This window comes from Ipomoea nil, unplaced genomic scaffold (assembly GCF_001879475.1).
Source record: "Ipomoea nil cultivar Tokyo-kokei standard unplaced genomic scaffold, Asagao_1.1 scaffold3321, whole genome shotgun sequence".
NCBI lineage: Eukaryota > Viridiplantae > Streptophyta > Magnoliopsida > Solanales > Convolvulaceae > Ipomoea > Ipomoea nil.
In genome coordinates this window covers 6444110-6471354 of record NW_017619749.1, presented here as the reverse complement: position 1 = coordinate 6471354, position 27245 = coordinate 6444110, and the positions used below count along the sequence as shown (strand labels likewise).

General features: G+C 33.9%; 4 protein-coding genes across 6 annotated transcripts; 2 read left to right on the top strand and 2 right to left on the bottom strand.

The window, feature by feature from the left end:
• Nucleotides 1–625: 625 nt before the first annotated feature.
• On the top strand, nucleotides 626–3684 carry LOC109170585 (heat shock factor-binding protein 1-like). 3 transcript variants are annotated; one of them, XM_019319766.1, is made up of 6 exons: nucleotides 626–762; nucleotides 1928–1981; nucleotides 2547–2570; nucleotides 2676–2718; nucleotides 3111–3262; nucleotides 3507–3684. In XM_019319766.1, exons 1-5 carry the CDS (start codon nucleotides 760–762, stop codon nucleotides 3254–3256), a joined length of 270 nt encoding a protein of 89 aa, XP_019175311.1. In that variant the 5' UTR covers nucleotides 626–759; the 3' UTR covers nucleotides 3257–3262; nucleotides 3507–3684. The 3 variants fall into 3 exon arrangements, with proteins under 3 accessions (XP_019175311.1, XP_019175310.1, XP_019175312.1); XM_019319765.1 differs by having other exon boundaries at nucleotides 3111–3645; XM_019319767.1 differs by having other exon boundaries at nucleotides 1910–1981; nucleotides 3111–3645.
• A 1910-nt stretch (nucleotides 3685–5594) lies between these two features.
• On the bottom strand, nucleotides 5595–6317 carry LOC109170584 (rapid alkalinization factor-like). The gene has a single exon (XM_019319764.1). The coding sequence runs from the start codon at nucleotides 6237–6239 to the stop codon at nucleotides 5856–5858; it is 384 nt and encodes a 127-aa protein (XP_019175309.1). The 5' UTR covers nucleotides 6240–6317; the 3' UTR covers nucleotides 5595–5855.
• Nucleotides 6318–21290: 14973 nt separating this feature from the next.
• Nucleotides 21291–22952, top strand: LOC109169713 (WAT1-related protein At3g30340-like). Its single transcript, XM_019318598.1, has 6 exons — nucleotides 21291–21533; nucleotides 21614–21676; nucleotides 21749–21865; nucleotides 21948–22362; nucleotides 22442–22593; nucleotides 22666–22952. The coding sequence occupies exons 1-6, from the start codon at nucleotides 21310–21312 to the stop codon at nucleotides 22811–22813; spliced, it is 1119 nt and encodes a 372-aa protein (XP_019174143.1). The 5' UTR covers nucleotides 21291–21309; the 3' UTR covers nucleotides 22814–22952.
• Nucleotides 22953–23115: 163 nt separating this feature from the next.
• LOC109169851 lies at nucleotides 23116–23583 on the bottom strand. Its single transcript, XM_019318738.1, has one exon. It carries the CDS (start codon nucleotides 23581–23583, stop codon nucleotides 23116–23118), a length of 468 nt encoding a protein of 155 aa, XP_019174283.1.
• Nucleotides 23584–27245: the final 3662 nt, after the last annotated feature.

Genomic DNA, 27245 nt, shown 5'->3' with positions numbered 1-27245 from the left:
TGCCAAAGATTTTGTAGTCAAGCATCATAAAGTTACTCTCCCAAATGAGAGGTCATAGCCCCCTCTCAATGGGGTGGTATTAACTCGTTGGGCTTCAGTAGGTTAAGAAAATATATTTGAGCATATACTACACCACCAACTTGTTAAAAAAAAAAAAAAACTAAAATCACTATCTCATACAAAATTAAAGCGTTAATAATGTTAACGTCAATAACGAGAAGACTACAAACTTACACCGAAGCTACGTTTATCTAGTGCACATATTCAAGTAATGATTGCAGGATCTCCATATTGTTACTAAGTATAGAAACCAAAATTATAAAAATCACTAATTCGTTTTTTTTTTTTTTTTTTTTTTTAAATAGAGACTAAAATCACTATGACAATGTCATAAAAAATTAAAATGTTAATAATATTGACATCAATAACGAGAAGACTACAAACTTACACTGAAACTACGTTTAGCTTCTGTACACATAACACATTATCATAAGAGAGAAATAATAATCAATCAATCGCAATCTTACATATGTAAAAATTCGGTGACATCTTTGGCATTATTATTTTCAAAATTCAGTTTCAACTCCCAAACTATTTTTTATTTCAAAAAAATAAAATAAAATTCCCAAACTACGGTACACTGAGCGACTGAGAGCGCTCAAGTCAGAAGCGAAGCGAGCAGCCTCGTTCTCATTTTGAGTTGCGAGCCAATACCGGCTGAGAAGAAGAAGAAGAAGAAGAAGAAGAAGTCGCTCAGAAATGGTAATTCAAATTTCGACTTCATTTTTACGTTGTGGAAATCGATCAATTGTCCTTGGGTTCCAGAGAATCAAATTGCTTACTTTTCCGTTCAGATCTAGGGTTTAATTAGAAAATCGTGGAAAATCCGCACTCATCTACACTTCAGTATTCGCATTGTATTATTTGCTCATTTTAGACTGTGCTCCTTAATCTGTATTATGGTTTTCCAAAATTTTCTATGCGATTTGATGCATTTTTTGTCGTTATTAATTAAATTTGCCCCCCCCCCCCTCCCCCCTCCTCTCTCCCCTCCCAAGAATGTTGGAGATGAGACGAAGAATGTTTGTCTGTAAACGATAAATAGATGTGATGATGAGTAAGGTGGTTTGCTGGATGATATATATTGCTTAATAGCTTTATTATCTCAGGTTAACAACTCTACTTGATACTTGTTGCTTATAACTTCCAAATGTTAAATGTTTCAAATGAACATTTAGTTTAAAATGGTCTATGTAATCTAATGTTCTGAATATCTTTAGCTGTGATTATATTGGAACAACAAACTCTATTTAATTTAAAAAGGTGGAGGTGTGCCTCAAGACGTTTTGTAATGCTGAGGCGAGGCGTAAGCCTCAGTTTTTTATCAAAAGATATTAATAACCTTCTTGCCGCACCCTCCTTGATAACCTTCCCACGGTAATTGTATAACATATTTATAGGTTTTCTTTTTTGGACCTTCATGCACTTCACAGCAAGCTTCTTCGGTCTTTGCACTTCGAATCGCGAACAAGTTTCTTCGGTCTTCACAAGTTGATTTCTTCCCAGTTCCCAGTTCTTTTTTTTTTTTTCTTTTTTTTTTTTTTTGTTCTTCTAATTAGGGTTGGGTTAGATTGGGTCATCTCCTAGTGGACCCTAGGAAAATAAATCGAGCCTAAATCAACTAAATTTATAGGCACACCTCAAACGCGTGTTGAGGCGCATGAAAGGCGTACGCCTCAGCCTCTGAGGCGTATGCCTCTACTTCAGCCTAAGAGGTGTATGCCTCAGCACCTTTCCTGTACGCCTCACACTGAGGCGAGCCTCAAAACTGCCTTTTTAAACTATCTAGTATTTATGCAATCTGGTCTTTGTAATCTATGCTTGAATTGACAGTCACAATAACCTACAGTGTTTGTTTTGCTGGTAGGATGGGCATGATGCAGATGGTTCAAAACAAAGCACTGGAGATATGACTGTGTTTGTAAGTCTTCACTGCAAACTTGTTTATTTTTTGCTGGCACTGAGATTTAAAAGAAATAAGTGCCATGAAACTTAAGTGCTCTTAACTATTCAAGGAACAAAGATGACTTTAATACCTAGTTGTCAAAAGCATGAAGGACTCTCGTGTACCTTGTTGTGTTCGTGGTGAAATATGAAAGCTTGTCAAGAATCAAGATGATATTCTGTGCCAATTCAAACCTCCTTGACATTATGTTTCTATAGTTCTGTTAACCCCTAAATATGATAATCATAATCCTTGATACTTAACCAGTTAACCATGCTCTTCTTTTCTTGTTAGTATCAGGTGGTTTTGACCCAAACTGACAATTATAAATGTCAGTGAGGCCCCTGAAATTATTTGAGTGCTTTTTTCTGATGGTATGGTAGTTGGCATATCATATTTTGGGTGTCAGTAGGTATTTGAGTGCTTCATCTGTTGGGTGACGGTTGGGTCTTGCTTGTCAAAACTATTAGCACACCTAAATGGAGAAACTCTGTTCCACATGCTAACTTTTGTTTTTCTTTTCTATTCTTACTTCCTGTAGGTGCAAAATCTTCTTCAGCAAATGGTGAGTCTGCTACCTCCTCCAAACTCTCTTCTTTTCTTTAACTATTTCTATTTTAGATATATTAGAGATTTATTGTGTTTGTTATGATTTTATTTTTCTTTGCAGCAAACAAGGTTTCAGGCCATGTCTGAATCTATCATTTCAAAAAATATCCTTTTGTCATTTCTGTCTTCTTTGTGGTATACAGTTGCAAGTATTGAGTATAATTCTGGAAAAACTTGACTAACTATTGTATGCATTGCAAATTTGACATTAGATAGCAACTTAAGCCATCATAGGATGTAACCTTCAATGTTTAAAAATGCCAAAATGCTCCTTAAGCACACTACTCTCACTCATTGATGCATAACGAAGTTAAGATACACTGTAAAGCAATTTCAATCCATATTTTTGTTGTTCCAATCTTTGGGTCTAATACCCCAATATTTACTGTCATACGCCATGTAAATCAAGTCCCTTTCATTGTCCTTGACAATATTTAAGAGTAGCATATGTTTCTTACAAGTTATAATAGTATGTTTAGTCCTTGACATGTTGCACTTGATGAGATGGGCAACCGGGTTGATGAATTAGAGCAGAGCATCAATGATCTTAGGGCAGAAATGGGTCAAGATGCTCCATCGCCTTCAGCAGGGATGAAGACAAGAGATGAACCCAAGTCAGGCTCAGGCACCGATTCTGCCTAAAATTAGGTGCAAAATCTATATTTTCAGTATGATTTACTTGAGTATATTTTCATCATCTCTAACTGTATCTACTTGAGAGCATCACTCACACACCTTATTCAGTCCGAAAAATTCTGGAGTGACTTGAACTTGTTGATTTGACTATCATTTTCCCTACAAATCCTACAATGTCACGTCGTAAGAGTTTCTGCTTTCTTATCATGTTGGTTGTGTTTGGTTGTGCCATGTTGATATAAACTTTATGTGGCAGTGGCTGCTGTGTCGGCAGATCAATTTGTTAAAACTTTTTTTGTTCAGTTGGAAAATATTTTAACATTTCTGTCCGGACTCTGCACTCAACTAGCGAAGTGGTTTTATAAAGCTACATTGCCTTCATTTTTGTATTTAAATTTGGTTAGTACTAACATGATTGGATGAGATTGCTTGCATTAGCTTTTTTAAAGCACATAAAACTAATTGTCTCGTTACTTAATCATTGGGTGCAACTGTACAAGAATGAGTGAAAGTGTCATCTTCCCTCAAAGCATATGTGCGGACTGTCGAATCATTTTTTATTTTTTGAGGAGAGATAAATCATACTAAGAAAACTGTGTGTCAATCAAGAGAGTATTGGCAAGAATTAAAATAACTTTTAGGTGTGAAAATTATGCTCTATTCTCTTAGTTATCCCCTTTGGGATGGTTGAATCATTTTTTTTATAAATAATAAAATAAAAAGAGTTAATTCCATTTTCTGTCCTAGATTTATAGGTGATAGTTCACTTTTATTCATTTTTTATCTAAATATTTTCATTTTGTCCTAGTATTATTGTGGCATGATCATTTTTGGTCCTCCACTCCGTGAACAAAATTATTGAAATGCAGTTAAATACAAGGATATTTTGATCTTTTTTTTTTTTTTTTTTTTTTTTACAAAGTAAGTTGAGTTTTTATATTTTTATGTTTATTTTTTTGAAAAAATCTATAATTTAAGACCGACATGCCTTTGTATTTTATAAAATTTGTAAACTGTTTTGTTGATAGAGGACAAAAATGATTATGTCACAATAATATTACTATGACCAAAAGTATATGTTTGAAAAAAAGACTAAAAGTAGATTCACCTATAAATTTAAGACAAAACATGGAATTAACTTTAAAAAAAAAAAACTTTTAATGAGATTTTAAGTATCACATGTTGCATTTATACACAATGTACTATTTGTTTTACCAAAAATATTAAGAGAAAAAAAAAATACCCTAGTACAGGTACACTATATTTATGTTTAAAAATGGAAGAAGAGGAAACTAGTACAAATACCCTATGCGTAGACCAGCAGATTAAAATCGAAAATACTATGTGTATTCTTAATATATATTCTTTACTTTTACTTCCATATACAAAATCTTAATGTAGAACTTGTATTGAGATTCATATGAAAAAAAATTAAAAATAACTCATCAAAGCCCACTACATCGAAATTACACGTACTAGACTCATTAAAATGTGAAGTGAAAATGGAAATGGAAAGAGTGCAGTGCGGGGCCGTATAGATATAATGGTGTGGCGTGAAGGACGGGGAAAAAGGGCATATGGTTGGGTGGACACCAGTTGTTGCTAGGCTGTAAAACATGACAAGGACAGGGACGCTACTTAATGGTTCCACAGACAGCTAGCTACTCGTGGGGCTCAGCATCAGCTCTGTGTGTGTGTGATTATGCATCCTTTCCTGCCCTCTACCACATGCAATTGCACTTCATGCCTGCCCTCATTTTTTAATTCTGCTGTAAATACTGAATATGAATATGATGGCTCCCTATCATCTACTGCCATCATCAACCGTAATAAATATATTCACCCTTTTCAATTTAAGTCATAATAATTCAAATAAAATATATACAAATTACATTGTAATCTAAACAATTATTTTCGATCAAGTAAGAGGTGGAAAAGCACAATGGTTTAAATACAAGTAGTAAAGTGACATTAATATATACCCGATGGCCTGCACGCGTATTAGCAAATAAATAAATAAAGTTAAATAAAAGACAGGATGACAGCTAGATTTTGTTGTTATTGGCCTGAAAATATTCACATCTGAATATTTTACAGATTTGAAATTGGCCAAGTGAATTTATTATGTATAAAATAAGGTAATAATTTACAGACTTGACTACCGACTTCACAGTTTCACATGATTTTCACTTGTCATACATATACTGATGCAAATATGTGGTCATGTGGATGTCAATGAAAATAATTCAACAATAAATTCAAATTTAATAACACATTTCAAACTAAAGTAATTTTTATAATATATATATTACTGAGTAGAAAAATTTACAATAAAGCAAACAAATACTCAGAACGTGAAATTATTTAATTTTGTGACAGGATATTAGTTCAGCGCTCGTCATCACAATTGATAGTACTAGGACTAGTAGCATACTAGCATTGGATATAAATTAATAATCTCCATTTATACAAATCATCCCCCGTGGAAGGAAAATCACAAATCCAAAATACACTAATTTCACAAAGAGGATATATATATAATAATAGTAATAATGATAATGATGATGATGATAACGGACGGAAAAAAAAAATATGGAAATTAAACTCAACCACGGCAGCGAGTGATTGCACTGCATCCGCGTCGGTAGGGATTGGCCGGAGCTCCAGGCCGGCAGTTGTAGTAGGAAGCACCTCGTCGGGAACAGGGAACTCTGTTACGGCTCAGAGCGCCGTAGCTGATGTAGCGCTGTCGGTACGCTAAAATGCGCCGGTTGCTTTCGGAGTCCAGCTCGAACTCGTCATCGCTCAAGCACTCCCCAACCGAGCCGTCGCAGATCTTCGATGAAGCCGACGGCATTGCCATCGGAAAGTAACCGATCTCATAGGCTCCCGCGGATGCTGTGACGGCGGCCGGCGACGAGAGCACCGCCGTAATGATGAAGATTGCGCAGATCGCGAGAAAGCCTGTTGACTTTACCTTCTTCGCCATTTTTTGGTTTCTCACTTTTTCTCTCTTGAAGTTTGAGAGACAGATTTCCAGGGATTTTGATTGAAAGTAGACGGCAAGGAGGAAGTGGAGAGTGATTTATAGATAGATTGCGATTTGGAAAATGCCCTTTGAGATGGGAAATATTTACGTAAAATGCCATGTGATTTTGTGATTTTCTAAAAATCAAAATGATATACTCCGTATTAGTTATTTACCTGCATAATTCTCCATATATTTTTATTTTATAATTTTAATTATACACCAATAGTTTTTTTTTTAATAAAAAAATACAATTGTTTATTATTAAAAAATGCTATTTTTATTAATTTTAATTAAAATATAATTTAAATGTTAATAATTATTAATTGGTCTATTGTTGCATACTTGCATATGTTTAAGAAAAAGTAATACGGAGTATAACGTAATCTATTTTTTATTCATTACTTTTTAATATAATCAACAACAAATAGTCGGTAAAATAGATAAATTTTTTTTCCCTTCTGATTCTCATTGATCAAATAAGGGTGCGTCATTGATCGAAAATTTCGGGTCTAATGTTGCATCCTTCACTATTTTTTCATTCAAATATAATTAAAATTAACACATTTGATTAAAGTTATATATATTTTTTTCACACTTATTACTATTATACTATAATATATTCCGTATAAATTTAATAACAATCATAACCTATTCAAATAAGACAACAAATCTTATCAAAGTGGCACTATCATTTATTATTTATGAATAAAAATAATAATAACTTCACCTTTAGTCTTACAAGTTACAACTATTATATAACTATACCACATTATGTCTTTAATTTTTAATTTAACTATGTTTAGTTTCATTGTTCCAAAAAGGTTGAATTCTCAATTCGAGAGTTCCCACGGCCCTATTCGATAAAGCACATGGGATTATGTAAATCATGGTAACTCAATTGAACACAGAAGCTAGACATTTGCTTACTCCGTACACAATGAGCCCCTTCATTTTGAGAGGTTGCTCCTACATAGTCGCTGGTAAGACTCGATTCCGGGTCATTGTTCCTAAACTTCACCACGGTGATCAACTGAATTGTCATTGCGGACCTAAGTTTAGTTTCATGATTTTATTTATTGTGTCACATTTGGTATTCTTTTACAAATTTCATCCAACTAATGTTACTTTACCTCTCGATCAAACTCTTCGTTCCTTTCTCATCTTTACCAAAAAAGAAAAAAATTAATTTTCCAAACAACTGAAACAAGGGTACCCACCAACACTTGGCCAATAGAGGGACTCAAAAATATCATACAATAAATCTGAAAGTGGATTTGATGAGAGCCACATGGATAATAATAATGTTTCGCTTGTGATATAATAAAGCCACAATTTTCCATGACAATGCAATACCAATTCATGGGACTAGATTAGGATTCATGTTGTCGACGTTGCAATGTAGACAATGGTCCACGCGATATAACATCATCAATTTTATGCTTAGATCTAAATAAAATATTATCACTAGAAGAATTTAATTAACCTTAATATCTTATTCCATATCAACACTTTCGGTCCTTGACTAATTTGAATTCGGTCTAAATTGCATTTGCATAATCTGACTCTTATTTGAGAGAAAGTCTAACCCATAGCTCACATCATATAGTTGCATTAACAATCCCTTTACTAAAAGTCTTAAACTACTCTTAATTCTATATGGGTTTCTCTCAGCTTGTCAAAAAAAAAAAAAAAAAAATACATTCACCATTAAGGTAGTCCCAATTGTGCAATGTATAATATTTTTTATATACTCACCCTTTCGAGAAAAAATGGAAGAACTTAACTAACAAGAAAAATCAAATAAAGGAACTGTAATTTAGAAGTATTATTGGAGTAACTAATACAACTTGCTATAATTTTGTGTTTGTCCCACATAATAAATATCCCCACATCATATGCTCACTTTTGTTTGAGCCGAAAGCATACCAGTTGTACAATTGTTTAGTAAAGAGGAACAACTAATAAATTATTGACAATGATATTTATATTACTTTTTTTTTTTATACTATACTATGTATTATAAATATTATTATTTTTTTCATGTTTATTAGTTATGATGATGAAATTAGGAGCCAACTTTCAATCAAGTTGATTAGATCGATAATGGACTTGGTAGTTATAACGTTTCAAATTCTGAATTCTTTTATAAAAAATTTCTATTGATTTTCTTAAATTGAATCAATAAGCTATTAAAGAATTTCAAAAATTTTAAATGTGTGCGGGTCGATTACTTCGAAATTCAAATCCATGACTTTCGACATGATTCTGATACCAAATTGAAACATGTGTTTTATCTCAACCAAAAATCTAAGCGAATAGTTATATTCTACATTTATATTTATATATATATTATATTATACATGCTCAACAAATACAACTAAGGTTTCCAGGTGTCGAGTGATGGGTGTTTCCAGGAGATAATTACGGCTTTGATTCTGACGTAGCGCGTATGGCCACTCCATGCCGCGTCTTTATATTCAATTCCTTCTACAAAATGAAAGGAAAAAAAAAAGGAGAGTATGTATTGTGCCTTTGATGAACAGCTAATGATTGCCGCAACAATTTGATTACTTTTGAATTTTTTGTTGGTTGTTTTATCATTGACAATTCAAAAGAATCAAAACGGACAAAACCTACGTCTATTGGGTATAGGCGGATAGCTAATACTTTTAATACTCCTATACTAGCATTTGCTAATCTTAAATATAATGCTAATTAAGAATACAAAGGTTTGTTAGTTATAAGAAAAAATGTAATATTTTTGAAAATAAATGTAATATTTTTATATTTTGATATAAAAGTATTGTTTTTTTCATCAAAAATATTGTATTTTTTCTTATAAGTATTTTTTGTACTTATAAAGACAAAATGTAATACTTTTACATCTTACATTTTCCTATTTCAGTAATAAATATTTTATTCTCAATTTAGTATTACATTTGCTAGTACAAGTATTACATTTCATCTTGATTATGATCCATCTTACGGATAAAATCTGTAAAATGATCTCACACAAATTTTTACCTAATTTAATTATAAACCAATATTCACAATACAAAGTAGACCCTGGTATAATTTGCCATATGATCCTTACCCAACTTGTGTCGGGCCAGGAATGAACAATTCATTATAAATATCTAAGGCCGAATGTCAACTTCATTAACAATTTGAAGACCATTTGCTCAATAGTTATTGCATGGACTCTGGTTCACATAGCTGTGTGCACCACGGTCCAAAAATAACGTCGTTTTGTTTAATTTTAATTTTTCGCGCGTCCAATTGCAATGTACATTTTTATAATTTATAATGTACATTATTTAAAAACATAATGTACATTATTCTAAAACATAATGTACATTATTTTACAACATATTATACATTATTGATAGTACTAATTCCCGCTATGTAGAATGTACATACCGTATGTATGTGTATGAACAATGTTCTCTTGCATGTATCTATCGAGAGAAGGAGGGGAGTACTAAGGTGTATGTAGAGAGAGAGTGATCAAGGGGCAAGAACCCCCTAACTTGGAGGGCTAAGGCCCTATTTATAGGGTCAAGGGTTGGCGGGTTGACCTTGACCCGTGGACCGGGACCCGTACCGTTTGATCCCGACCCAAGCACAAGCGCAGAGCATACGAGGAGCTTGAATCCGGAGTATATTCCCTATCAATTATATTACCTTAAATGTTTCATTATTCTAACACGTAATGTACATTATTTTAAAACATAGTATATATCATTTTTACTCATAATATTTACGACGTTATTTTGGACCGTGGTCCATACAATAATTTGCCCCATTTGCTGAGTTGAGCCCAATAAAGACAATCGGGCCTTCTCAGCAGACCCAGGGGAGATCTAGACGCAAATTATGCTGTGCAACCGAATGCACCTTGCAAGGTGCATACGGTTGCAAAACGGCGCTGTTTTGGTTAAAAAAACGCGCGTCTCACTTAAAGAAGAAATCAGGTTCGATTCCCGGCAATAGCATTTTTATATATCCAGAAATTCATAACTATATAACCACAATTTCATAACTATATATCAACAATTTCATAACTATATATCCACAGTGAATGAATGAAGTAAAAATCCACAATGAATGAATGAATGAAGTAAAAATCCACAATGAATGAACTAAATATCCACAATATATGATTGAACTAAATATCCACAATGAATGAACTAAATATCCATAAATTCATAACTATATAACCACAATTTCATAACTATATATCCACAATTTCATAACTATATATCCACAATAATGCTATTGTTGAGAGTCGAACCTGATTTTTTTTTGTTTAAAGTGGGACGCGCGTTTTTAATCAAAACGACGTCGTTTTGAACCGTATGCACCATGCGCATGGTATATTCGGTTGCACAGCATAACTATTGAGATCTAGAAGAACTGTGTGCATGATATATTATAACTGGGCCAGGCTGTAATATGAAATGGGCCAACACTGCTTAGGACCAATTTGATTGTTACTATATTTCGATATAAGGGTCAAATAAGCGGCAAATTATTTTGTGACTCCGGTCCATCTAGCAAGATAGATCTGGGTTCAATATTACAATTTATATATTGAATGTTCACAATTTTGTAAAAGATACATTGTGAATATTTAATATGTAAATTATGAACATTCGATATGTAAATTGTGAACATTCAGTATGTAAATTGTGTATTTTGGATCGGGATCAACCTTGCAAGGTGGATCCTGGCCCATGGTATAACAACTCCAAACAAGCCATTCAAATTTTATGAAAAATGCAATTAAGTCATCGAACTCTAAAAAGCTCCAAATAAGTCATTGAATTTGAAAGAAGATGCAATTAAACCATGTTTACCTCCTATAGCAGGTTAACACAAGTTATAGGCTTATAACTGACTTAGGATAACCACAATTCCGGTTCCTACCCGGCAGTTCTCAATTTTGAAAAATGACCAACGGACAATTTTGATTTGAAATACCGATTCAAACTTTTTTTTTTTTTTTTTTTTTGGGAATTCTATTTCCTATTCTTAAAATAGTCCAAATTCAACAATTAATTTATTTTAAAGGATTTTTTCATTCTGTTTTTTTTTTAAATAGTTATATTAGATATTCAAACTTTAAAGTTAAACTAAAAGTAAAAATAATTTTGAACTTGCATTTAGTTTTATCAAGATTATTAAGTTGCCGTATCTTAGTAAAATTAAGTACAAAGTCAAATCCAGTAGGAGTTGAACTCGGCCAATCCTGCCGACTCTCAATAGAAGCGTTCAAGGGGACAACTCGGTTAGGCAGTGGTTGGTCGCCTTCAGACACGTCCTAGAGCGAGAGGATGTCTGTGCAGCAGAGGTTAGTGCCACAACTAAGGGTCGAGCGGCCATCTACCAAGCGACCACGCTAGGACAGAACTAGGACAGTAAGTGAGGGAGAGCAGTGGCCACTGTCAGAGAAGGTGGGCGTTTTTGGAAACCCAGCTCTCCGTCGATCTACTGTGCAGAAGCGAACCCCAAATGTGCAAGATGAGGTGGTGGAGCGATTGCAAAGGAAAATAGATTAGTTATATAAGAAATTGGGGACGAGGGAGCAGTCGCTGGAGCCCGATGTAAGGATGGTCGCACCATTTACCCCAAGTATAATGGATGCGCCCTTTCCTAAGGATTTCAGACTTCTAGTTATCAAGGGTTATAGCGGGAGTCCGGGACCTTGAACCCGCGTGTAAAAATGACAAGGTATAAAGCAAATATAGTAATGATTGGGGTAGATAACGCAATCATGCATGAGCAGGGACTTCTTGTCAACTTTAGATGGGACGATCTAAGATTGGATCAATACAATTCCGGATTGATCAATACGAAGTTTCGCCGAGTTTCCAAACAACTTTTTAACATATTTTTTTAAACAATATTCAACACAAGAAGCACTTTTCTTATCTATGTACTGTCATGTAGAACAGAGGTGAGGTTTTAAAGGATTTCATTGGCATATGCAATACAGAAGTCAACAGTGTATACGATTTTGACTCAAATGCAACGTTCTCAATATTTATCCAGACACTTAGGTCTGGAGATTTTCATAAACACTTATCTTGAACACCCACACTCCTCGGTCTTACGATGAGTTGACGAGGATGGTCACCCTCCATGCAGAAGTAGAGGAAAGAAGAGAGAATATGAAAAGGGTAGAGGAAGTGGAAGGTATGAGAGAGTTAGTCTGACCAACCAGGCACTCCGTCCAAGTCAAGCCTCAACAAAGAAGAGCATGGAGCAAGAGTGGCCTCGCCTCATTTCGCTTCGTCACTTAACCCCGCTTACCCATCCTGTCTGATTCTCACTCCTTTAATAAGGTAATTTCCTTCCCGTTACAACTTCCCCCACATCAAGATGACATAGCATTCCTATTCTCTTGTCTTGACTCCATCTTTGACTATATCATTCTTCATAAATAATGATAATATAATGAAATATTATTCCATCAATTATAATTACAATTATAATAATTATTATTATTATTATTAAAAGGGACATTGGATATACCTCGGTTAACTGGAATCATTGAATTTGATTGTGTGTCAAGTGCAAGTGCGTACATTTTTCTGTACACCATGAATACAAAATATATTAAAAGTATATTATTTGTGTATTAAATATACATTATTTTTATTTGATAATATATAAAACAATAGTACTTTTAATATTCAAATAATATACATTATATAAATAAAAATATACTTATTATTTTATGGTGATTCACATAATATATACACATAACTATATATATATATATATATATATATATATATATATATATATATATATATATATGATCATATGAGAACACTTAGGTGAGAAAGTGAGAACAAATCGTGTACATCCATCTAATATTTTTTAATAGTTTAGAATAGATCAAGTGTGTGCGAACGCGAATTAAATGTGTGCAAACGCGATTAAGTGCGTTTGCACACATTTAATTCGCGTTCGCATACACTTAATATAATATAGACAATTAGATGGAACCTAAGCAAATGTTTTCATTGGAATCCTACTTTATATATATATATATATATATATATATATATGTGTGTGTGTGTGTGTGTGTGTGTGTGTGTGTGTGTGTGTGTGTGTGTGTGTGTGTGTGTGTGTGTGTGTGTGTGTGTGTGTGTGTGTGTGTGGACCATGTTTCATAGAAGAATGATATATGCTAGTGTCCCTAGCAATAGTTATGCCGTGCAACCGAATGTACCATGCGCATGGTGCATACGATGCAAAACAACGCCGTTTTGATTAAAAACGCGTGTCCCACTTTAAAAAAAAAAAATTCAGGTTCGATTCTCGGCAATAGCATTATTGTGGATATATGAGGAAATTTCAATTTTGGTCATATGACTATAGGGGTTTTGTTAATTTTAGTCCCTGACTTTTAAAAGTGTCAATTTAGTACCTTAACTATGCAATTTTTGTCAATTTTGATCACTCCGGCCAAATTGCCGGTCAAATTTCGCCAGAAAATTTTAATAATTAAAATAATGAGAATATTTTGATCGTTTCACACCTCTTTTCTTCTTCTCCGGCGAGTCCATCTCTTTCTCTTCCGTTTCCGGCATTCCTTCTCCTTGTAAACTCTATCTTTAATATCATCAAGTCTCCTTTCCCATCATCTTAGTTCATTGCATTCGCCGTAAATGGGAGAGGAAAGAATGGACTCGCTTGGGAAGAAGAAAAGAGACGTGAAATGATCAAAATACCCTCATTATTTTAACAATTAAAATTTTTCGGCGAAATTTGGCCAGCAATTTGGCCGGAGTGACCAAAATTAACAAAAAATTGCATAGTTAAGGTACTAAATTGACACTTTTAAAACTCAAAGACTGAAATTAACAAGACTCCTATACTCATAGGACCAAACTTGAAATTTTCTCTGGATATATAGTTATGAATTTCTGGATATATAGTTATAAATTTGTAGATATATAGTTATGAATTTATGGATATTTAGTTCATTCATATTTAGTTCATTCATTGTAGATATTTACTTCATTCATTCATTGTGGATATATAGTTATGAATTTATGGATATATAGTTATGAATTTCTGGATATATAGTTATGAATTTATGGATATTTAGTTCATTCATTGTGGATATTTAGTTCAATCATTGTGGATATTTAGTTCATTCATTGTGGATATTTAGTTCATTCATTCATTCATTGTGGATTTTTACTTCATTCATTCATTCATTGTGGATTTTTACTTCATTCATTCACTGTTGATATATAGTTATAAATTTGTGGATATATAGTTATGAATTTCTGGATATATAGTTATGAATTTCTGGATATATAAAAATGCTATTGTCGGGAATCGAACCTGATTTCTTCTTTAAGTGGGACGTGCATTTTTTTAACCAAAACGGTGCCATTTTGCAACCGTATGCACCTTGCAAGGTGCATTCAGTTGCACAACATAATTGCGTGTCCCTAGGGCCTGGGCTCATAAAAAAACCAATGACTATAGTTGATTGTCTGCTGACACTATGGGGTCATTATTCGATCTCTTCACATTTAGTGATAGAGATTGATAATCGACCAATCAATTACTAGCTAGCTTAATGGTAGAATTATTCCTTCATATTTCTTCTCCCATTCATTCCTTCATATTTTTATTTTTTGAGAATGGCGGTATACAAAAATTCTAATATTTCATCCATGCATTGACATTGAGAGGAGATGCTATCCATGCGATTGTGGTCCTCGTATATTAGTACCTTTTTCAGATGCACGCCTATGTACTACGGATGGATATAGAAAACTAGACTCATCAAATCTTAAGATACGAATTGAAACGTGAGAAAAATATATAAATATAAAAATATAAATAAGTTTTTATATAGATGATTTTAACATATGTATAAGTAGTAGTATGTAGTTTTCGGTTAGGTGTTTAAAAATAAAAATAAGGAAATGATATTGAAATTTTGTATAAAATTTTTCTCAATTTATTGAGAGAAAATATATTTTAAATGCTCACTTTTAAGAGTTTTTGTGTATAATATATATTGATAGGGGAGTGGACTACGTGTTTAAGATGATTGAGCTTGAGGAGTTAAGGCCTAGGGATTAATTAGGTTCACGAAATAATTAAAATGCATGTGCAAGGTTTGTGGGGCTTAAATAGAATGAGAATAAAGTTATGAGTAAATTAGGCTAAATGATAGAGTTAAGAGGTTGATGTGCAAATGTTGGAGGGATGAGATTCGAAGTGGGACAATGTAAGAAGTTTTGGAGTTGAGATGTAATATTGAAGGGATTGGGTATGAAGTGAGACATGGGTAGAAGTCCAAAGGGTGGAATACAAATATTTTGGGATCAGGTTAAGTTAGGACGGGGTTGGAATCAAAGAGAAAAAGACGCAAAAAGGGAGGAGGAGAGGCACTACTAGAACCCATAACCGTCTATCCACCGTCATGGTTGGTGTGGTGTCTCTCGACTTGTCGCTAACCATGATGTGGCTAATTTTGGCCTGATCGTGGCTAGTATTAATCTTTGTCTCTAATATAGAGGAAGCAATGAAGATTCCTCAAACGGACCAGGTCTGGACCCGGACTTCGGAGTTCGGGCTAACCTATCCGTTTGACATATCTACCGTTTAATTGTATTTTATTATGTAGTTTAGTAGTCCCTTAATTGGTCTTCCTTGATCCTCCGGCGGTTTGTTTCAGACCGGATCGGAAAGACCAATTAAATCAATTTCATAAATAGGGTCTCCTCTTGTCAGCCCGGAAAGAATCTCTGCTCTGCTTGTTCACTCCCGATACGCCTAAGCCGAATAGAGGGATATGATATGGTGTTTACCTAAGCGGATCGGAACGGCAACGCAAGTTCACTCTTGAAGAGACTTACATACCACTAGTCGTTTTTCTTTGTATATTGAACTTTGTTGATGCTCTCTTCTGTGGAAAGTAATGAAAATGCTTCGGTGGTTAGGCTCTTAATGTTTATTGTCATTTTTATGGTCCTCCCATTAACTACTCCTTGCTCCAGTAGCTCCCACACCAGACGCTACTACTCCTTCGGACCTGTTGCTTAGTCCGTTCGTGTGGTACCTTTGACTCTTTCTGGTGTTGCGCTGCTTAAAACTAAGGTTTGTCAGGGTAAGGATTGCTTTCAAAGGTAATGGACGGTCAGGATGGCTGACGGGAAGCAAACCAGGGACCCTAGAGGCCTAGACCACCAAGAAGGGCTATTGACCGAAGGGGAAATGTTTTTTACTCCAAAAGAGGGTTTTTTATTTTTTTTTATTTTTGGAAAAGGTTAAAAAGAAAAAAGCGACGTTGGTGCGTAAACTCAAAGCGAAAACGCATTCTGATTTGCTATTAGTAGTTAATAATCATGAAAACAAGGATATAACATACCACTAACTATAAGATAAATGTAAAATTTGATGTGGTTCATTAGTTGGTGCTGATTTGACAGTATAATATACAGTATACTTTGGGTACTACTAATGCATTATATATCAAAATCGTAGTGTAATTTATATAAATACGATTCATAACAATATCGTATGCTCAATACAATTATATCATGTGTTTACCAAAAAAGATAAAAGTAAAAAAGTACATAAATACATAATATAATACACCAACAAAATTATTACATATTGCACATCAAACTTTTGTATCATCAAATATAAAATTGATACGATACCGATTAAAAACAGTGCATGCATTGCGCACACGGCACATACAACAACACTGAACCGTTGAAATTGCTTTGATATATTTGGATAATAGTAAAGAAGGTTGCGTTTTTAATTGTAATTTTCTAAAAATAAAAAATAAAAAATAAAAAAATTTGACGGCTAGGAACTAAAGTTCTAAACCCATGTGCAATGATCCAACCTTTTGCCAATGTAAGAATTTTGGGTACTTCCGTAAGGGTGTTTCTTAATCGAATTTCTTTTACCCCTACACCAGTTTTGACTTGTCATAACCACTTTAAAAAATTAAATTGTATTTATATTAGTGTAAATTCACACCACTTTTTAATATATATGAGACTTTTTTATTATTATTGAAATTCTTTTTTTTTTTTTTTTTTTTTTTTGAATAAGAGTCAAATAGGCCATCGAACTGCACATGATAATATAATTAGTCCACCGAATCCAAAAAATCAACTATTGAGTCTCTAAACTAACCAATTGTTAACAATTCTTCCTATTTGAAGATTTCCAATATGTCATCCTCCAAATTAATTATTTTTTAAAAAATAAAATTTAAAAATTAATTATTAAAAAAAAAAAAACAGATTCCAGCCGGAGACGAAGAAACCTTCGTCTCCGGCCTGTTTCTTCGTCTCCAGCCATGGAGAAGAAGAAACTCTTCGTCTCCATGGCCGGAGACGAAGAAAATCTTCGTCTCCGGCACGATTCTGTTTTATTTTTTTTTTTTAATTATTTAAATAATTAATTTTTAAATTTTATTTTTTTAAAAAATAATTAATTTGGGAGGATGACCTGTTAACCTGTTGGAAACTTACAAATTGGAAGAATTGTTTGAAATTGGTTAGTTTAGGAACTCAATTGTTGATTTTTTAGGTTCAGTGGCCTAATTGCATTATCGTGTGCTGTTCGATGGCCTATTTGACCCTTATTTTTTTTTTTTCAATAATTTAATATGTACATTTTGAAAATTAATTTTTCCATTCAATCATCCATCAAGGGGAGAATCAATCATTATTCCATGAACCATGGTTCACACATTTGTGTGAACCATAAATAAAAAGTATATTATTTGAAAGTATATGTTTTTTTTTTAATATATATTATCAAATAATGTACTTTTAGTATATTAAAAATGTATATTGCATTCATGGTCCACACTCCACACAACTATGTGGACCATGGTCCGCACAATAATTTGACGAGAAGAATCTACTTTGACCCGATCCAAATCAAAGTGAACCCGACTCAAAAGTATACTTCAAAATGGTCCATTTAAAAGGATAGTGGTTAAATATGCCCTCCAACTACATACACAATGCAATTAGACCCTTGAACTAAAAAGACCTCACCCTGTAAAGTTATTAAAAATGCAATTAACATCCCTATCACATTATCAAATTTGTAATTCTATCACTAATTTTTTTACATCTTTTTTTTTTTTGGATGGACCCAGAGTTTTCACCGCTAGACACAATGACTAATTCCCTCGCTGAATTAAGCCAATGATTGAACCCTTAACCTTTGATTAAGGATGGATGAATCCCTTCCACTCAACCACACCTTCCAAGTTTTTTTTTTCCTTTTTTTTTTCTTTTTTACATCCCTACAACTCCATTTAACTTTTAAAAGTGCATCCCAATTTTACATCACATTAAAATAATAATAATAATAATAAATAAATAAAACTAATCGATAAAAAGAAGAGAAAAGTACAAAAGACTACCAATTGGCAGCTTTTTTTATCCTTTGCAATCTTGCAATACATGTAAGACTATCTTTATTCCTGCAACATAACACTCTCTCACTTTCAAAAGTGGATCCTACTTCCACATAACTAAATTTACAATTCATTTACTATTTTACCTACGTCCCTATAATATTATTTCACTTTCAAAAAGAGTCACACATTTACATCACATCAAAACAAAATAAATAAAATATTCAATAATAAAACAAATAAAATTAAAAAAATAAAAAAATAAAAAAGGCTACCGCAACCTTTTGACAGAGTTGCAAGCTTACAACCCATGTCATCATATTTAAAAAAAAAATTTACAAAAATTATGTCATCTTGCAATGAGTATAATTTCAGTCTAAGCAAATAATAATAGTAGTAATAATAATAATAAGTTTAAGGATTTAATTCAATGTATTTTTGTTCAAAAGTCTAATTACATTTTAATATATAGTTGGAGGACTTATTTGACTATTATCTCATTTTAAATATCTGTTTTCAATACAATAAAAAGATACACGAAAACACCTACAAGAAATATAAGAAAGTCCTACCTAATAGGTTATCGTGATTTATTCATCCATAATTATGATAGTTTGAGGTGTGGAGTTTCGGGAAACAAAGTTTCCCTTTTTGTGGACAAGAAATATAGTAAAGTACGTACTAAAGTCCCACCAATATGATCCGTCATTAGAGAGGCGGAGCTCACTCGAAAGAATATCAAACATGTAAAAATTTAATTGTAAATCTCAAAAATTCGTTATCATTTAATTAGCACATCAAGTAATTTATAGCTCAACAACACTTATGTAGGCATGTAGCTCTCCCAAATAGGAAGTTATAAGTTCGAACATCAATGAGGGCATTGACTCTTTTGTCTCTTTGTACTTCAATAGATTGAGAAAATATCTATGAACAAATACTACTACATTGTAATAGAATCAGTAGTCTTAAACAAAATCCGCACCACTCATTTATTTGCCTCATAATTAACATGTCGGAATTGAAAAACTACAATTTCTAGCTAAGGATATCATTAAGTAAATGTAGGTGAGGGTGGTCTGTCTTTAATTTATTCATGGCAATTGGCATCTCTAACTTTGAAAAAGCTAAGGTTGTTGCACCACTTCGACACTTTGAGAGGTGCATTATATTATATTCCATTCCCAGATAATACTAATTCTCAGATGGAGATATGAAAAGCTACTTCACGTGTGCAAACACGTACTTGCCATTGTTAAATATTCATGGGAGGAAAGTGATTTCTCGTTAGTTTTCTGTTCCGATGAAGATAGATAGATAGATAGATATATAGATGCTTCCTTCAATTCTGCACCCAGTGGATCTGATGGGATGGGTGAGTGACAGGAATTGGATTTCCTTAATCAAGTGTCTCCCGCATACGCTCCAGTATTGTAAATGAAGTGATTAGTGTGTTTTTCAAAGGATATTTTAGATGTAATTTGATTTGATGATAATAATAATTTAAGTTGACACTGAATTAATTAGTTGAGATCTGATGTGAAAAGGTAAGATGCTTTTGCATTAGCAGCATTAGATGCCATGGCAATGCTGATTAATTAGGGCAAAGGTAGGATGAGAAATGGTGCATTAGATGCTGCAAATCCATTGTTAGAGAGAGAGAGAGAGAGAAAGGGGACATAATCTTTCTTCTATTTTATCCCACTCACAATATGCCCTCACTGTTGTGTACAGAAACCTGTCTAATATAGAATGATCTCCCAGCAGATTGATAACTTTCTGTATGCACTCCACTTATATATCCAAAGCCAAAGGAATCCTTAAATTCATACGACTACTACGCCAGGATCAAGTGCTTACTACTGAGTATTATGTTAAAAGTTATAATACAAATTTGTGTTGATAGTGGAGACAGAATTGAAATTTCCTTATAAATCAACCCCGCAATTCGAATCCAAATCGGGTAGCGAGATGTTGGACTTGCTCCTGCAGGCCTCCGCCCAACAAGGTAGTGACCAAATTTTGTGTTAGTTGGTTGTCACATTTTTGTGGCACTTATCCAACATTGCAAATTTGCAATTTGCAGGCCGGGGTCCGCCTGTTGGTTTAGTAACTACAAAGTTCTAAGTTTGACTCCCTCTAAGAGCAGTCTGTTGACTTTCTTGGTTTGAGTTGGTCAGCTATGAGCAATCTAGACTGGTTTGTCAACTAAAATGCGGCCTCAGCTATGGACAACTTAGGCTGGTCTGGTAGCCGGCTACAGTGGAGCTGGTCAGCTATAGACAACTTATGCTGGTTTATTGGCTAGGTTCACAAGGCTAGTTAGGAGTTGAAGGTCAAACATGTAGACTAATAAGAGAAAATGATTCTAAGACAACTATCCAGCTGCTGTTTGGGATCTATCAACAGCAAACAAAAGGGAAGAACTGTTGCTTTCCAGTGAAAAGGATGGAGTATATGTTTTAAACTAATATAATGTTTTCTTATAGTTTTAAAAGCATTGATGTGATGTTTTTAGAATTTTAACCCCACCTCAGCTAGCTTTAGAGCCAACTCTTTCAATTCCTCTCTATATAGAGCCTCTGATACATGATGCCTTCTTCAACCTCAGCTAGCAAGCAAAGATCAGAGATGAAGAGCTGTGTGGAATGGTTCCCTGTCATGCTAATGATCGCCATAGATTTCGCGTTCGCCACTAGTAATGTACTTATCAAGAAGATTATCGTTGATGGTATGAAACACTTGGTGTTCATCACTTACAGGCAGTCAATTTCGACCATTTTCTTAGCCCCCATCGCCTTCTTTCTGGAAAGGTATATATATATATATATGCTGGCTTTTGACCCTGGACCAACTGCCCTGCCTGCTGTTCTTACCATGATTTTGTTTGCAGGAACAGTAGGCCAAAGCTCACGCCACGCATTTTGTGTCACCTTTTCTTGAGCGCGATTGTTGGGTGAGTATATATGTATATGCTTAGAACATGTCGTTTTCATGTTTAGTCCCTCACGTTATGCAAATTTTGCAGCGCTTCTGTTACTCAATACTTGTTCCTTGTTGGTATGGAGTACACTTCTGCGACTTTTTCTTGTGCTTTCCTTAACATGGTTCCTGTCATCACGTTTTTAATGGCATTACCTTTCGGGTATGTTCAGTTTCGTACTATAATTTTTGTTGTTGTTTTTCCACTTATCGAAGAAGCTGAAACTCTGAAAGTGTGATGACAGGTTAGAGACTATGAACATTAGGAGTAGGAGTGGGAAGGCCAAAGTGATTGGCACAGTAATATGCCTTGGAGGTGCCCTCATATTGACATTATACAAAGGCTTGCCTTTAGTCAAATTTCAAGGCTCACAGCCCATAAACCATTCTCTTGGAGAGGCCGTGATGAAGAGCCCCTCCCAACGACGAGAGAGATGGACTATTGGCTCGTTAGCAATGCTTGCTGGAACTCTATTTTGGTCGTCGTGGTTCCTCCTGCAATCCAGTATTGCCAAGAGCTATCCGTGCCAGTATTCTAGCACGGCTATTATGACTTTCTTTAGTGCCATCCAGGCTGCTGTCCTCGCGTTTTGCACCGACAGAAACCTCTCCATTTGGATGCCAAAGAAAAAGATTGACATGTTATATGTCATCTATAATGTAAGTCCTAACTATCATCATTGTTTTCGTTTTTTCGTTTTTTTCCTAGTACCCGCCAACAACATAAGACTTGTTGCAGGGTTCAGTGAGTTCGGGGTTGTGTTTCGTGGGGATGTCGTGGTGTGTGAAGAAGAGGGGGCCGGTCTTCACCGCGGCCTTTAGTCCCCTCATCCAAGTCATGGCAGGCATGGTCGACATTCCCATTCTACACGAACAGCTGTATCTCGGGAGGTGATGATAATTTTTAGTGATTATTGTTTTACTGATAAGCCCCAACTAATACTTTGATTGGTCATCTATCAGCTTAATAGGATCGGCAATTGTGATTGTGGGGTTGTACTTTCTGCTGTGGGGGAAGAACAAAGAAATGCAGAAAGTAGTCCATGAAGTGGAAGAGACAAGGGACAAGGAATCAGCATTGCAAGTCACAGAATCCAGGCAGATTCCCTGATCTGATGATATGGTTTTTCAAGAAACATTTATTCTTGTAGTGTCACTTGTTTGTATGTGTTGTCAATTGTAAGTCGAATCGAAAGGTTGTTGTGGATGTCTCTATCTATGGTGAGAATAAGGAGAAGAAGAAAAGAAAAGATGTAACAAAGAGAAATTATTATTGGAGTACTTGAAGAACTTGATGACACAATTCAAGAAAACATTTTTTTGAGTGCATAACCACACACACAGAATAAAACTTATTATTGGGCAATGTAATAGCCCTCTGATCTGATCTGTAGTAGTTTGTATGAGATCAGATTAGTCTGAATAGTCATTCTTGTGGTCACTTGTGGAGCTGTCCTTCTCTTTCTTCTTGCCCTTCTTCTTCCTCTTCCCGGGCTGCGATTGGGGCTCGATATTGTCCACGACTTCCATGTGCACCCCGGGATCGTTGGTGGAATAGCTTCCCCCGAGCATGATGGAGTTGTTGACAGCTTGGAAATTGCTGTTAACGTATGTTTTCAGCGCCTCGCTGTCTCCCTCGAGGCCTGCTTTCTCATCCATCTCGCCTCGCATGCTGGCTCCCATGTTGTTCCCGGCTAGAGTGACGATCCTCGTGCCATGGATGTCATCCTCGTCCCGATCCTTGTTCTGGCTCGAGTCCCCTACCTTCTGAGCATTATGTTGCAGAGTGGTAAGGCGGCCCGTGAGGGCAGAGATCATCTCTCTGATTTCTTGATCAAATTGCTTGTTTTTTTCTCTGTTGGAGAATGTAGAATCAGCCATGGTTTGATGAGAGAGGGGAGAGGGCAGTGCAGATAGTTTGGAATGGGAGTGGATTTAAAGAGACCATTTTGTTGTGTGGAATTGGTTAAAGTTTTGGGACAGCATACTTTGCTTAAATGGCAATGCAAGAATTTTCTTGATTTTATTCTGCAGAAAAAAAACATATATGCATGAAGAAAAGCATTGCTTGGACAAGGGTTCATCATCAAGTGCTTCACCTTTGTGGTTTCATATATGCATTTTGTTGTCTCTCAAGTGTTCTTTATTGTTTGGGATAATACCCCCAACCAAATAAGCCCTAATTATTATCACGACTTATTCAAGACAATAGATTTTGTTTATAGAGTTCAACTTAATAAAATCATCTTCAAATTATATTTTTTTGTCGAGACAACATTAAGGGCATGCTAAATAGTGATGGTTTTTTTTTTTTTGAAATTTTTGAGGTGCCAACTAGGAGAGAGATGCGGAAAAGAGAAGAAGGAAAATGAGAGGGGGAAGCAAATTTGACACGCAAAAAAAAAAAAAAAAAAAAAAAAAAAAAAAAAAAAAAAAACAAACAAACAAACAACGCGCCAGCCAGCCGGCTAGGCGCTGCCTATGCCGCAAATGCGTGTCATTGCGCCTGCCTTTGGTGTTTCTCTCTCTTGCGAGTCCCACAAAAAAACTAATGTCTTGTAGAGAGATATTGGTCTTTTCTCTTCCACATGACAAAAAATCTTCCAAAATTTACCAAAAACTAGCTATTGTGAATGCTCTAAGTAGAACTTCTCACTTTCCCTCTGATTTTATTTGTCTTCTCTCTTTTTCTTTTTTTTCTCTTCGACGAATTTCAACTATGACCAATGACCTACTAACTAAATAGGGGTAAGAAAGAAAAAACAGAGCAATGAAACTCTATGAATAAATATTAATTAGAACCTTTGACTTACTTTAACCAAAAGATTCATAGTTTTCATTTAATTTAACCTAACGTATTATAAAATTTCATATTAAAATAGTGTTATATCCATTTTCTTTACATTATATTACTTATGGTGAGTGATGTTGGTCCGTTGGACCTCTGGGGCCTAAACTCCAACATTTATGATTCACTACACTCCATGAATACTTTATCAACCATTACAAGAGATCTTAAAATTTAATACCCTCCATTTTAATAAATATTTTAGAGTTTACTTGGTTGACACATAAAAAATCAAATAAAAAACTTTTATGTCATATAAATTTTTTTTTTTCATATTTACTAATATACATTCAAGTAAAAGAAAATAAAAAATATATTATAAAGTTTTACATATATATTAAATGCAACTTTATATTTATATTTTAGATATTAGATATGTCAAGTACATACCAAAGGAAACATAATATTTCAAGCTGTAAATTGGTCAAGCACCTAACACAAGGTTGATGCCCAAAGGACAAGACCTATTTATAAGTGTCTTTTAAAAAACATAATCCTCATTTATTATATATATGTGAATTAATAAAATGTTTATGTAATAATTAAATATAAAAATAAATTTAACATAATAATGACATGTTATTGAATATTGGAGAGTGAATTTTATAGAGAAATCTAGTTATGGTCACCACGGGTCATGGACATTAGGAAAGTGTAATATTAGTATATCGACTATAATGGTTTTTCTCAATTTTATCTTTAATAATTTTGGTGACCTAATGTAGTTTCAGACTTTTGTGTTTTTGCTCAATTTAGTCATCCGTTTATTATTCTGTCCATTTGGTGTTAATTAGAGGGACAATTCGGTAATTTCAATATTAACATCTCTTTACTCTTAGACATGCGAAGTCTGAAATCCATTTTTCTTTTACGAATAACTCCCAAAATTACTCCAAAACCCGAATATAAAATTTGATTCGCTGGTTCGGGAATAATTCGTAAAAGAAATAGGGATTTCGCACTTTGCAGGGCTAGGAGTAAAGAGAGACTTATATTGAGATTATTGAATTGTTCATTTATTTAACACCAATTTGACGGAATAACAAACGGAAGACTAAATTAAACAAAAATACAAAAATCGGGGATTACATTAAGTCACTAAAATCATTTAAGACAAAATTGATAAAAACTACTATAGTCGAGGACATTTTAAGTAGAGTAAATACCCAAAATGGTCCCTCGACTATAGCTAAATTCACAAATTGGTCCTCAACTTTCAATTTCAACCAATTAAGTCCTTAACTTTGTAATTTTGACACGATTTGGTCCTCCAACTAGTTGACCGTTTGTTGACCGTGATCGACGATCTCCAGAAGAACCTTCAGCTCTCGTCGGAGCACGTGGAGGCCTCCAGGATGACATTACACCGGTTCGGAAACACGTCGTCTTCTTCGCTCTGGCACGAACTCAACTACATTGAATCCAAAGGGAGGATGAAGAAAGACGACCGGATTTGGTAGATTGCTTTCGGCAGTGGATTCGAATGTAACAGTGCGGTCTGAAAATGCAACCGGAACCTTAAAAAACCGATGATGGACCATGAAATTACATATATATATATATATATATATATATATATATATATATCCTCAAAAATCACAGTCAACAAACGGTCAAATAGACCGAGATCAAATTGTGTTAAAATTACAAAGTTAAGGACTTAATTGGTTGAAATTGAAAGTCGATGACCAATTTGTAAATTTAGCTATAGTCGAGGGACCATTTTGGGTATTTACTCTTTTAAGTATTAACTATTTAACTCTTACAATTATACATTTTACACCTTTTTTTTTTAATTCTATATTGACATGATATACTCTAATTGATTGACAACAAATTTTAGAAAAATAACTCCACGCCAAAAAGTTAGCATCATAATTAGTTACAGCCAAAAATTTAGCATCCTATCAATAAAATTTAGATACGTGATAGAAATTTTACTACAATTATCAATTTCAGTCACGAAATCTATCAAAATTGGTGTTTCTTAAAAATAAATAAATAAATAATCAAAATTGGTCTGGTCCCCCATGAAGTGTAAAAACTTTTTCTTGGGACTCCAAATATCATTAGCATCCTAGTTGGGTACCACCATATCTTGTGTTTCTCCAACTTTGTCAGCATAAGTCTAGATTTGAGAAATATGTTCCAAAAAAGAAAAACAAAAACAGATTAACAGAATAAGGGAAGAGATATTTATTTATATTTAAATATTAACTTGTATCCCATATTTAAAAGCATATATATTTATCAATTATCATGCATAAGTTTTAGAAAAATTATACTTTTTAACCCCTAAGCAAATAGTCAACTTAGAAATTAAATTTTAAGGTAGGTATGATCATTCCATTAATTTATTTTTTTTTTAATATTATTGACTCTATTACATTATAATATTTGTTCAAATGTACTTTCTCAACCAAATAAAGCACAAAGAGTCTGAAGTTCGATCGCATGACTTCCCACATAGAAGATGTCACTACATGTCATCTGAGCACAATGTGATTGGCGATCATTCCATTAATTAATTATCTATAATGTTAAAATATCGATCAAATTGATTTTCTTTATATTAACTCTTGAAATCAGTAAAATTTTGACATATATTTAATATCAACTTTGTATACTTTAATAATAATTGTACACTAAAAATCAAACAATTTATCACTCTCATAACTTTATAATTTTTGTTTCT